Raw genomic sequence first — 12,899 nt, 5'->3', positions numbered from 1 at the left:
GTTTTTGCCGGTTTGGGCCGAAATTGGCGCCGGCGGACCCAGGCCGAACCTGGGCGCGCGCCGATTTTGGCGTGAAAGAACGGCGGCCCGCCGAGTCAGCACCCACACGCCTCGTCGTCCTCATCGCCTCGGTTTCCCGCAGGGAATCAATGCCAAGGGTGCCCGCCGGTCAGCCTTCCATTGATTCCTCATGGGCAGCGCGGGCGCGGCGACGCACCACCTCCCGCCACGCGTACACACGGCGCCCACCCACTCGGCTGCTATATAAGCAGTGCCTCCCCCTCGCCTGAGGACGCACCCCGCCCACAGCCACCGAGCTCTTTCCCGCCTCCACTCTCTCCCCGTGCGCCGACGCCGCCGACGCTCCTCCCCTCTCTTCCCTTTTCCCAGCCGCAACGATGGGCGAGAGGTTCCCCGGCGATGGGGCGGCGGCCAATGGCTTCGGCCGCCGCTCGTTGCACGAGTGGGAGGCCTACCTGCTGTTCGAGGCCAACGCCCCGGCGCCTCCGGACATGCGTGCACCGGGGCGGTAGAAGCTCAGCGCCGGTGGCGTCCCCATTCCTCCGACGTCACCGTGCGCGCCGACGAGGTCGACCGCGTGCGGGCGTCGCTGACGGAGGAGCAGCGGGCCCTCCTGCAGTATGCCACCGGCAACCACGAGGCTTGGGCGGCGTACTTCTAGCACCGGCAGGCGCAGCGGCTGGCCTCCACCAACGGGGCGCCGGTGGTGCGGGGGACCAAGAACAGCGAGGGCCGCCGCCTGTGGTGTGGCGCCCCCGGCCGCACTCTCCACGCCGTCCTCCAGCACCTCGAGGGCGGCAACGACCCGCCATTGACGTACCCTGCCGCCCCGGTCCCCCGCCGGAGCGGCGGCCAATGGATGCTGAGGAGGGCCGGCTCCTCTTCTTCCTCCTCCCACTCCTCTGGCTCGTTGGCGTTGTTCGGCGTCAAGGCTGAGCCCGCGGAGACCGCCGAGACGCCGCTCGGCCGGCACACCCGCAGTGCCGGCATCGTCATCAACGCGTTATTCGGCTTGTAGTCGCGTCCTGTTTTTTTTTAAGTATTTTATCTATGTAAAAAAACTATTTCAGTTCGCCGAGATAATGTACTGTTTCGCCGAATATTTGTCCCGTTCGCCGAATTTTAGGCAAATAAATGTTCAAAAAAATTAAAACCAGGCGCCTGGGGCCGACCCTGGGGGCGTCGGCTGGGAACCCGATCGCCCCCAGGCCGATTTTAGTGCCGGTTCGCCCCCAGGCGGCGATTTTTCGAGCCGCCTGGGGGGCCAACGGCTGGAGATGCTCTAAGGGTTCATTACTTGGTCTCATTTGTTGCTGTGTTATAACGTTGTTATGTTGTTTGTTCCAGAATTCACAAGAGCAATACCCGAAATCTCTCGACCGAAATAATTTATTAATTACCTGTGAACTGTAGTTTCTGTTACCTATCTATTGAACCGACAATACCGTGTTTACCTAACAAACTGAATGGACAACCTGTATTGAAGTACATGTGATTAACCAAAATTTGCTCTTAACACGCCCAACATTTGTTTGATCAACTGTAGTTTTTTAAAGTGAACATACATTTCTGTAAAGATGATTCATGAACTTATCTTCCGTTTTCTTCAATTTGTCAGGCAATACAAAGAATATTTAGAGCATATTTTGGAATACCTGACGTCATTTATGTATCGTACAGAGCCATTGCAAGATATTGAGAAGATTTTTACAAAGGTCAATCCTCTTGACTCCTGTACATTCTAGTATATTTTCTTTCTTCTGTATTCACACCTTGTGTTGTGCATCACTTAAGACTTGTGTTGGGGTTGAGAATATATGCAGATATTACTAACGATCTATCACTGATTCACTGTTATGATTAACTTTAGTGTTACTGGTGGTGGGGTTGAGAATATATACTCCCTCCGTCCGGAAATACTTGTCGAAGAAATGGATAAAAATGGTTGTATCTAGAACTAAAATTAGTCTAGATACATTCATTTCTACGACAAGTATTTACGGACGGAGGGAGTACTTAACATAGAACTAGAAATAACTACTATCATCCGCATATAGGTTCACACTTCCATGGTAAGCAACAACTGACTAGCTAATAGTATCTATGCTTGTGCAGTTGCAAAGTGAGTTCGAAGAACAGTGGGCCAATGGCGAAGTACCTGGATGGGAGAATAAGGGCACAGAGAAAGAATCTGAATCGCAAGAGTCTGCAGTAGACCTCGATTACTACAATACTGTTGAAGAGATTGTAGAGCTTGGTCCGGAAAAGTTGAAAGAGGTATAATCTTCTAACACATTTAGTGTTTTATTTTATTTCATTCTTAACTTGGCCTTATTTAATACTGAAACATTATTCCAGGCTTTAACTGCTCGTGGATTGAAGGGTGGCGGCACTGTTCAACAGCGCGCTGAGCGCCTTTTCTTGCTGAAGGTGACACTAAACACTCTTGCTAATCTTGTTTGCTTTGTGGCTATTTATCAGTTTTAAATTTGCTGCTGATGGTCATATTTTTTCAGCATAGACCCTTGGAACAATTGGATCGTAAGCATTTTGCCAAAGGTGATGATTTGAAGAAGGAAATTGCTCTGGTTGAAGCGAAGATGAAGCGCTTATGTGAGATTCTCGATGAGGTCAGCTCTTACTGGGACCATCTTTTCATGGGATTTTTTTATGAGTTGCCATGAAGTTTATCTGCTTTGATCTTTTGCCTCAGACCTCAGTTGGTTTGACTGTCTAAAATGCCAAAAAGCCGAGCTGCCGTTTGATGATGTGTCCTTGGGTCGAAGGGATTAGTTTCAGAATAATTTTTCCTGCAAGGGACATTACTTAACTGAACACGGAAACATATTGAGGTTTCCGTGGACAGGTGGATAATGCATTCCATTCCATTCATGACAGAGATCTGATCCTTGGATCAGAATTCACATACCAGTATGGAGCTGGCGTCGACATCGGTATAGCATGGGTGCCATACTAACGGGACCCGATAGATGCCCGTCATGCTCAGCTTTAAGCACAGGACGCGCTACCAAATCACTGCCTTCTTGTCTTTTGATGCTAGTATGAAGTGATTTCCGCAATATGAACTCACCTGAGACTTAAACCACCAAGCGGACAGATCTTATTGCCCCTTCTCTATGTCGGTGCCCTGGCTCTGCGGCCTGGCTTATGCTGGCAGCAAGGCACCCACCGCTCTGTCCTTCCATTTTGTTGCACATGCTTTCTCATTATTTTGATTGTTTGAGTCCTGCATTGAACCACAATTCTTGATTTGGGTTGACCTTGAGCGGGATTGTGGAGATCTGTACACCATGAAAACTCTTTTCTGATCATATGTTACCATGTTGAAGCTCTCAATAATAATAAAAAAAACTGACCGTATAGATAACCTAAACTCGCGGGCTGAGGTCTTTAACACAGATGATGGATGGTACATCTACTCCCTATCTCACTTCCTTTCATCTTCTAATTACGATTGTAGGCATGTGAAATGTCGTGGTTGTCAATCCATCCTATTCCTCAAAATGAACATCAACATTAAGGACTTAAGGTGTCCACTGAGTTCATGACCTCATGTTATTATACTATCTCATATTTGTTAACCTGGAAATTCCCTAACTTACCTTAGAATCTCAATGTTTATCAACCTATCTAACTTAGATCCTCAGAATGATGTGTAGCAAGTGAAGAAAAAAAGGATTGAACAACACCTATCAGGAAGAGAATAGCAAAAGTAAAGTTGCCATCACCTAAGTGCTGCTGTCACCAATGCCTTGATGTACCTTTTTTATCACGTTCCTTACAGAAGTGATCATTGGTGAATCAAAAGCTCCAACTGTACCATAACTACCCTACAGCTAGATTTTGAACCAGCATTTCCATTTGTATGGAATTCTATCATGATCTACTTTTCTTGGCGTGGTTTACAAAAGTTTCCTTTATCTTGGTAGGACTACCAGTCATCGGCATTTTTCACGGCATGTTCTTCTAATTTTATGTCCATTTTCAAGTTTAACCTGGTGCTCATGCCTTGCTAGATTTTATGTTTTTGGGTGTGCAGGTCATTGTAAGAACAAAGGAAAACGCAGAGAAGAAGCTGACTTTGACCTATGAAGAAATGGAAGCAGAACGGGAAGAAGTACTTAAGTTTCTCCTTTTCTTCTATTTACTAAAATACTGTTCTGTTTTCTGAATTTCATCTTCTTCAACTTTGTATAGGAAGAAGTACAAGCTGATAGTGAAAGTGATGACGAAGACCAACAAATCTACAACCCTCTCAAGTTACCAATGGGTTGGGACGGGAAACCTATCCCCTATTGGCTCTATAAGCTTCACGGTCTTGGTCAGGTACCAGCCTTGTCGTTAACAGCTTAATTAGTTATCACACCAGCCTTGTCGTTAACAGATTAATTAGTTATCACACCAGCCTTGTCGTTAACAGCTTAATTAGTTATTACCTTTTTCTGGATCTTCGGTTAGAGGTCAATGGCTCATCTTACTGTTTGCTGAATATTTCTATGTCATCATGTTAGTAATTTTTCTTCCTATATGAATGTATTGATGGGCAGTGACTGCCAATTAATTGACTGATGGGCAGTGGCAACTGGTATAAGGCATGTACGGTTGGTTAGTACAACACGCCACACCTAGGTTAAACCTAGTTTGATTTTGTTAGGCTAGTGTCTGGTTTATTGCCAAACTTTTGCAATGCCATACTTTCTTAGTCTTGTAACCCCACATTTCGGTGGCACATTTCTTGCCAAACATTGCTTAAGTGGTGGCCTTCAATTTGTTAGCTACAATTTTTGTGGCTTGCCACAGTTTATAACTGTTAGGTGTGGCGATTGTGGTAGCCATACGAATGTGCCCATATATCAACTAAATGATCTTGGCTCATTTTGCTGTGTGTCAACTTCCTCAAATTAACTGTTAGGAATTATTATATATGTTCTGTAATTTGAGCAAGTGTTGACCGGCAAAAAAAGGTTTTACTATTATCAACACGATGCTTGGAGCTACAAAATGGCATGTTACGGAAAATGAATGCTAAATCTTAATGTTCGATAGCTTGCACATAGTTTCACCTGTTATTTGTGTTTTGCCTGTGTCAAATATTAAACTCGACTTTGATCATCGATAACATTGTTGCTATTATATGCCCAGACATTACCATCGAGTTTGGTTGTAGACCACTGATGTTTTAACTATCTGTTGCCAGGAATTCAAGTGCGAGATATGTGGTAACCACAGTTACTGGGGGCGAAGGGATTATGAGCGCCATTTCAAGGAGTGGCGCCATCAGCATGGGATGCGATGCCTTGGTATTCCTAATACCAAGAACTTCAACGAAATTACATCCATTGAGGTACACCGTCCGCCATTTGCTATTGTCTTGTTCATGCGATGTCTTGCTTGCCGCGAAGTTGCTTTGACATGCCTGATTTATGTTGTCAGGAGGCGAAAGCACTGTGGGAGAGGATACAAGCAAAGCAAGGGCTGAACAAGTGGCGGCCAGACTTGGAAGAGGAGTACGAAGACAAGGATGGCAACATCTACAACAAAAAGACGTACACTGACCTGCAGCGCCAAGGCCTGATATAGATATGCGATTCTGGTGCTTTGGGGTTTGGAACGCGGCGCTAAGGGTGTGTTTGGTTTGAGCCCCAACTAGCTCCACCAAAATTTTGGCATCACCAATGCAAGGGCATGACCAAAATTTTGGCTAGTTGTTTCTGTTTGGTTTGAAGCCATCGTATGTCCAAAAAGCTGGCAGAATAGATCAACAATTGGTTTGCAACATACTGATTTGATGAAAGCCTGTTCTGCAGTCAAACTAAAAAAATAAAAAAAAACTGACACGCACTGCAAGCTCCTACAGAAGCGGCGTATCCCGGTGCATGCGGTCGCTAATTATGTACGGACATTGATTAATTACGATCTTATAAGAAACCAAAACACCAGCTTACATGCACTAGATATAGAAATAAAAAAGTATAGAAAGTGAATGGGACCCACCAATCAGAGGGGCAAGTCGGGCTGCCAATATTTTGGCGGAGCTTTTGAGCGCCCTGGAATCGCCCGCTCGTTGGCGAGAAATACATGGGCGCGGCGCTGGCGGACTGGGCGAGCCAATTCGTTGGCAACCATCCAAACCACTACTCCCTCCGTCTAGGTGTGTAAGTCATCTTACGAAAACCAAATAATTCCAAAACACTTAGGCGCGGTGCATTAAATTCTACCTCGTTTCTTGTTTCTTAACATATCAACCAATAAGAGATGTGGGGTGTGCATGCTTTTAATGACTTGAGACTATCAAACACGACATACAGTGGTTAGTTCATTGCATGCAATGCTATTAATTAGCAAATGAACATTAAGTTCTCTCGTTTTCTCCTCCTCTTTGGTCACGGTGCACAACCTAAGGTGACTTACTCACCTACACGGAGGGAGTACCAAAATTCAAGGGCAAGCCAATATTTTGGTAGGGTCGGCTTTGATGACAATCCAAACGCACCCTAAATCCATTAAAACCTGCTGACCTTGATGGTCGCTGCAACTCTATTAGCTTGCATTACATGCCGCCAGATGTTACTTGGGGGGCTCAACTTCCTTCTTCGGGTTACATACCATATTATGCTCCATTAATTGGTCTATCTTACTCCGTGTTCTTAGGTCCTGTTTGGTCAAATCCTTTCAAGATTTCGCTTCAACGTCAACATGGAGAAAGAAATATTATGTAACGGTGTTGGAGTTTGATGTGTAAGGAAAGAGCAAGACAGGAAGTAGGGCTTTTACACAGTTCGGGGCGTGAACCTGAGTAAATCGTGTGTCCATCTTTACGTGTGTCTTACATTTACTGGTATCATTATGTGGCGTCCCCTTGACAACAAATCCACGTGCTCGCTCTACTGTGCTTCGATAATTTCTGAGACTTGGCATAGGTGCTTGCATTTACCTAAAAAAGGCTTTCGTCCCACTTTATAAATAAAGCAAACCGCCACAGAGCACACATACAAAGTCAGGTCCCCACACACTCAAGTCTCACAACAAAGTACAAAGGTTCTGCTGAGGGCACAGCTCAACAAGCCCAGAGAAAAATAAAAAACAACACCAGAACGCGTCGGACGAAGAGACCGCCTAGTCTGGTTCCGGCGGAGGCGGCGGGGGCGGTGGCGACAGGCGGACGGCCATCGAACGAAGGTCAGCGATGAAGGCTGAGATGGCGTTGCGGTCCACGGGGCGGCTAAGCGGCCGCCAAAACTGCAAGAAACCCGAGAGTTTATAAAGAGCGTCAGAAGCCCGACGAAGAGGAGTGCGCTGAATCACAAGCTTATTGCGGACAGTCCAGAGGGTCCAGGCAAGGACCCCGATCTCGAGCCACCTAATGTGGCGATAGGCCACGGGGGCCAACTGGAGTTCGGCAAATAAGTCAGGGAAGTTGGTGTGACACCAATTTCCACCAACTGCGTCACGAAAGCAACTCCATAGGAACTGAGCGAAATCGCAGGAGAAGAAAATGGATTCGAGTCTTCGGGAACCCCACACAGTGGGCAAACGCCAGTATCCGGGCCATTACGCTTGCGCATCTCCACCCCAGACGGGATCCGACCGTGAATCCATTGCCACATGAAGATACAGATCTTCAGGGGTAAGTGGATGGACCACACCATCGATAGAGGAAGGGGGGCGGAAGAAGGAGCGATGACCAAGTACAACGACTTGGTGGAGAATTGGCCCGAAGGCTCAAGGCGCCATCGCGCCAGGTCGGGGCCACCATCCACCATCGGTTCGTGGAGAGCAACACAGTCAAGTAACTCACGCCAGGCGGCGGATTCCAAGGGGCTAAAGGCCCGCCGGAAAGCAAGGCGCCCTAAGTCAAGAAGGGCCCTATCAACAGAAACCAAGGGGTCAACGGAGATAGAGAAGAGGTCGGGGAAGCGGGCCGCGAAGGGAGCGTCCCCAGCCCAGCGAATCAAACCAAAACAACGTCGACGCTCCTGAACCTACCGAGATAGAGGTCCCAATACGGAGGACCGGGAGAAGCTGGACAATCGACTGCCAGAACTGAGATCCACCAGACTTCTGGCAAAAGGCGAGGGGCATTTTGCTGGATGTATTTCATATTTTTTTGAGCTATTCTTTCAATCGTATGACGTGCTCGTTGACTATGAGATGCTTGCGGCAACCCAAGAGGTAGCGTTAGAGTGTGCCATCGTGCGTTCATACATGTGAGTGTGCGTGTTTGTGAGTGTCTACATACTTTTTAAAAAAGTATTTTAATTGAAGAATGTACATAATTCTCTCTAAAATAAAGAGATTTATGGACCTCAATATTATTGTGTTTGTTAACAATAGGTTCCTAGAGATGAAGATGAGGGGCAGAGTGCCGAGGAAGAAGATAAAGTCGGCATAGGTGTCCCAAATATAACCTGTCGCGTTAGTTCCTTGGGGGAGGATGACAAGCACAAATCCTTGACAGAGGTTCTCGCAATACCGGAACCTGTCGATGACGCATTAACCACAACATTGTGTCTCTCACCACACTCTTCTCTACCCACGAACAAGCGGTTGGGGAGAGGCAGTTTTCCCCATAGTGTTTGCTGGCGAGGCCGCGGATACCTCCCCTCTCCAATTGCCACCCTGGCGATGGGAGGGGGCGGGATCCCAGTTCTCTCATGGCTTGCAAATATTCGTAGAGGTAGTGTGTGTGTTGTTGTGTCGTTGGGATAAGTGAGAGCGGCTCACGGGAGAATAAATCTGCATCAACTCAATTGCTACACTATCAACTCCATTGCCACACTGGCGATGTCCTCTAGGGCGTGTCTTAGGGCTGTATGCCATGTTTGCTTATCGATCCTTCATATCGGCGGTATTAGTTTCCCGATCGACGTTTGCGAGACAATGACGACGACATCTCTACTGGAAGTTTGTGTCCTCCTATTTCGTCCTCGTTGAAGTAGCGTTCCCTCCAACGCCGTTGACGAGAAGGATGACCTTGTTCAGGAGGGCTTGTGGTTACTACCTTTGGTGGCGGCGTTGGTGTACAAAACAAGATGACCTGGCTGAAACAAAGGATGAGGTTCGTAAATGGCGTATATGGTGGTCTTCCTCGATGGCATCGATGAATTTCCGGATCTGAGGTCGGGATGGCATGGGGACGATCCTCGACCGACAGGCCACAAAGTCATGTGTGGTGCCGCGTGCGATGGGCCTGGTCTTCAGTTCACAAAGCTCTGACGGCGGTGGTGCCTCCCTGCAACTCAACGATGCAGGCCTTTCTCCTCTAAAGTTGGAGGTTGGAGATAATCGACGGTTTTGGCGCGTGCAAGGAGCCCTTGGGATTTGTTTCTATTTTCCATTGCTCTAGGTTGTGTCATGCAAGGTTTCCAGGATAGTTGTCACGTTTCTCTGTGATTCGTTTTTTTGACACTTCTCAGTGTTTCTTTTTTTGACACTTTTGTTGTTTGATTGTTTCCATGCATGTGGGTTCCTGTAATCTCTTTGGTCTATTGGAATCAAAGCTGGCCGGCCCGGTAGCACGCCTAGCACGGCACGACACGGGCTAGACGGGTCGTGCCTGGAGGTTGGGCACGCGGGCCGACACAACCCGGCGCGTTATTTATTTTATTTTTATTTGGAGTTTTTAACATATGTATGGTATAAAGAATAGCCCAATAGGCCAAATCTGGCCTAAAAAACAGCCTAGCAGGCTTGACGTGCCGTGGTGCCAGCCCGTATAGCACCTGGGCCGGGCCTAGGCTGAAGGACACAGCACACGGGCCGGCCCAGCCCGCCTAATAATCGTGCCATGACGGGACGGGCCGTGCCAGGCTCAATTAGGGTGGGCCGGGCCGTGCCGCATGCCGGTATGTTTTTTTTTGTCTAAAGAAAACCTACTAGTTTTTTTAGGAACCTGCCGCACCAAGAAGCGCCTACGTACGCACCTTGACGTAATACTAGAAGACGCCTTCACCTGAGATCCTGAAGGAGGCAAGGAGCTATGCTCCGTTTCCTGAAGTGCGGTGTTGCCGGCGCTAGAACAAGTTCCCCCAAGATCCAGTAGGAGGAGCAATGGCAGAAGCGGCCGTCGGCGGGCCTCACCTCCCTGAGGAGATCGTTACCTGGGAGATTCTCATCCGCCTGCCGCCGAAGCCACTCGTCCGGTGCCGCGCCGTCTGCCGCTCCTGGCACCGCCGCCTCACCTCCGACTCCAAATTCCTCCTCGCCCACCACCGCCGCCAGCCCTCGCTCCCTCTCGTCACCACCGGAGAAACCCATGAGAGAAGGATCGACGCCCTGGACCACCGCACCCGCGAGCGGCGCCCTGTCGCGCGGACGGCCACCGCCGAGGACCTCGACGTGCTCGCCTCCTGCGACGGCCTCCTCATCCTCGTCGCCTACGGCGCCCTCCACATCTGCAACCCGGCGACTCGCCAGCGCGCCCCTCTCCCGCTGCTTCACGCCGCCTGCATCTCCGGGCTGTACCCTCACCGCCCGTCGGGGTCGTACCGAGTGCTGTGCTGCTTGAAGAGAGCCGAGGACGGCCGTGCCGTGTACCACGTGCACACCGTCGGATCCAGCGAGCTCAGGTGCGTCGGGCAGCCTCTCGATCCGTGGGCGTCCGGGCATCAGGTGCATGCGCTGCCGATGATGCTCTCTTGGCACCCGCTCGTGCTGGCAGACGGCAGATTTTACTGGCACCCCGTGCATTTGCCTGGTGGCAGCGGCAAGGTCAACGACATGCTGGTGTTCGACACCGTGGCTGAGTCTTTCCAGCATATGATTTCGCCCGTCGAGGGCCCCCTTCTTGAGCTGTTTGAGATGAACGACACTCTTGGATTGTATGCCTTCCGCGGTAGCACAGCTGATCTTTGGGTGCTACAGGATCACCACAGCTGGGCCTGGTCAATGAAGCACCGGATCAAATTGCAGGTGGCGGCCTTCTCTCTAGTGCCGGACATCCAAGGAGATTTGCTCCTCCTTTCTCGAAAGGGAAAGACAGGCATTCAGTGGCAATATCTGCAGTATATTTCTGGTGCCGATGGCAGTTTGTCCAAACGGTATGAATGGAGCGTGTTTCTGAATCTTAAGAAACATAGGTTCAGAGAAAGCCTTGTTCCGCATTCCTTCTTCTTGATGGATGGCAATAATGGTGGTGGTGTGGATGGAAAGCCGTTGTTCGATGGGTTGTCAACTGTGGCGGTGCTTCCTGATGATAATTCGAGCTTCACTAAGGAACCCGTGATGGACAAGTCCGGTGAATCGTCACAGGAGTGAGTCACTCGTGATGATTTTGAATTCTCATTATTTCTTAGCAGTATGTTTTTGCTATCTAAGTTTGGAAGGTTCAAGGTATCTGATAAAGCAAAGATGAGTAACCTGATACCATGCCTCAAGTTTTCGGTGCTTCCCATCAACACATTATTTGTGTTTCCCATCGACACATGATTGGCATGCAGAATAAAGTGCTTATCGTATCAGGCTTATTTAGTTTCTGCACTATAAACTTTGTAATAGGCTCTGCCAATTTCGCTGCTGACTTGTGTGCGAAGGAGGCAACATTAGCTAGGGCCACTTTGTTTCTCTGCAGGTCTTTGTATGTATTTCAGTGGTTGGATTTCTTGATGTTGTCCATTATTGGCGTGAGCTACCGTGGTGCAATGACGACAAGTTCAGTTGCAGCTTTGGCGAGAATTTGGAGGCATATAGTCGTAGTCATAGTCTGCCTTTTGTTTAGGGTAATTTTCGTATCTATGGGTTCAATTTCCCTATATCTGATTGTATCCAGTGTTCTATTGATCTAATATAAATGAGATGCAATTTCAAAAAAATAATGCTAGGGCCACTTTGTCATGGGATTCATGGTTACTAGTAGCTGCCTTTCTTACGTGCTATTTACAGCATGTCTGTAGCCTGATTAATCAATGAAAGAGGAAAGCACTTGAGCTCAAAAAACAAAGTGGTTATGTTATGCCCTTGTAGATCTGTGGTCTTCTATTTGTAACTCGTATATCTAGTAATCAATTGATGATGTATTGAGATTTTGATAAACAACCTTTTTATCTATTGCTGATACTTTCAGTGTAAACTTATTTACCTGGCCTTCTTCCTGTAGGCCTTCTCAAAGTGAATGGTAGCAGTAAGATGGCAAGATTACATGACGATGGAAATACATTTCTCCCCCATCTTGACACCACTTCTTGTTTTGTTAATCTGGATGCTGTTATCTCCGGGGAATACACTGCTTGCGTGTGCAGACACATCCTAGAAACGTTCCAGAAATTTTTATCTATAGGATCATGTATATGGTATATGCCAGGTACTCTCTCCGCCTCAAAATGTAAGACGTTTTTGCAAACTAACATAGCTTGCAAAAACGTCTTATATTGTGGAACGGAGGGTGCAAAAACGTCTTGTATTGTGGGACTGAGGGAGTACCATTTTATCACTTCAGAAATACTCCCTCTGTCTCAAAATATAAGAACGTTTTTTACACTAGCATAGTATTAAAAATGTTCTTATATTTTGGGATGGAGGGAGTAGATCTCTCAGAAGCTCTTTTCCAATCCTTTTTGTTACACAAAGAAAAATGTTTTAGGGATAGATCTAGTGATAACCTTACCTCTTTAAGTTTAGGTTAAAACACAAATAGAATCGATAGCAGAGGAACCCAAGGACAGTCCGGCCCTTGTTCTCAGTCCTCTTGGGTTCAACTCTCTCATCTTGGATTATCCGCCTGCATTCCAAAAATAAATTGAAGTTCTAGCTTTGCCCTAAGTCAAACCTCTTCAAATTTTTACCAAATTTTATAAAAACAATGCATTGACATTTACAACAACAAATTAGCTTCGTTAAATCCAACATGCTATTTTTTTTCT

General features: G+C 47.6%; 2 protein-coding genes across 2 annotated transcripts in view; both read left to right on the top strand.

Annotated features, from left to right (window-relative positions):
* The window catches only part of LOC119341316 (splicing factor SF3a60 homolog), a 10,082-nt gene extending 4,256 nt beyond the window's left edge, over nucleotides 1–5,826 (top strand). Inside the window, exons 6-13 of the mRNA XM_037613191.1 lie at nucleotides 1,640–1,736; nucleotides 2,137–2,298; nucleotides 2,380–2,451; nucleotides 2,538–2,651; nucleotides 4,082–4,159; nucleotides 4,240–4,368; nucleotides 5,240–5,386; nucleotides 5,476–5,826. Of these exons, the coding sequence (XP_037469088.1) occupies nucleotides 1,640–1,736; nucleotides 2,137–2,298; nucleotides 2,380–2,451; nucleotides 2,538–2,651; nucleotides 4,082–4,159; nucleotides 4,240–4,368; nucleotides 5,240–5,386; nucleotides 5,476–5,622 (946 nt within the window). The 3' untranslated portion in view covers nucleotides 5,623–5,826. The remainder of the gene's footprint in view (nucleotides 1–1,639; nucleotides 1,737–2,136; nucleotides 2,299–2,379; nucleotides 2,452–2,537; nucleotides 2,652–4,081; nucleotides 4,160–4,239; nucleotides 4,369–5,239; nucleotides 5,387–5,475) is intronic.
* A 4,157-nt stretch (nucleotides 5,827–9,983) lies between these two features.
* On the top strand, nucleotides 9,984–12,324 carry LOC119341022 (F-box protein At5g49610-like). Its single transcript, XM_037612923.1, has 2 exons — nucleotides 9,984–11,294; nucleotides 12,137–12,324. Exons 1-2 carry the CDS (start codon nucleotides 10,093–10,095, stop codon nucleotides 12,156–12,158), a joined length of 1,224 nt encoding a protein of 407 aa, XP_037468820.1. The 5' UTR covers nucleotides 9,984–10,092; the 3' UTR covers nucleotides 12,159–12,324.
* Nucleotides 12,325–12,899: the final 575 nt, after the last annotated feature.

Source organism: Triticum dicoccoides, chromosome 7B (assembly GCF_002162155.2).
Source record: "Triticum dicoccoides isolate Atlit2015 ecotype Zavitan chromosome 7B, WEW_v2.0, whole genome shotgun sequence".
Classification (NCBI taxonomy): domain Eukaryota; kingdom Viridiplantae; phylum Streptophyta; class Magnoliopsida; order Poales; family Poaceae; genus Triticum; species Triticum dicoccoides.
Note: the sequence above shows the minus strand (reverse complement) of the source record. Positions and strands in the feature narration are given on the sequence as shown.

What these genes read in the sequence shown, in the direction of transcription:
- LOC119341022 (XM_037612923.1), top strand. Translation starts at nt 10,093, where the DNA reads ATGGCAGAAGCGGCCGTCGGCGGGCCTCACCTCCCTGAGGAGATCGTT. An exon ending in TCCGGTGAATCGTCACAGGA is followed by an intron (nt 11,295 to 12,136) that starts GTGAGTCACTCG and finishes TTCTTCCTGTAG; the next exon opens with GCCTTCTCAAAGTGAATGGT.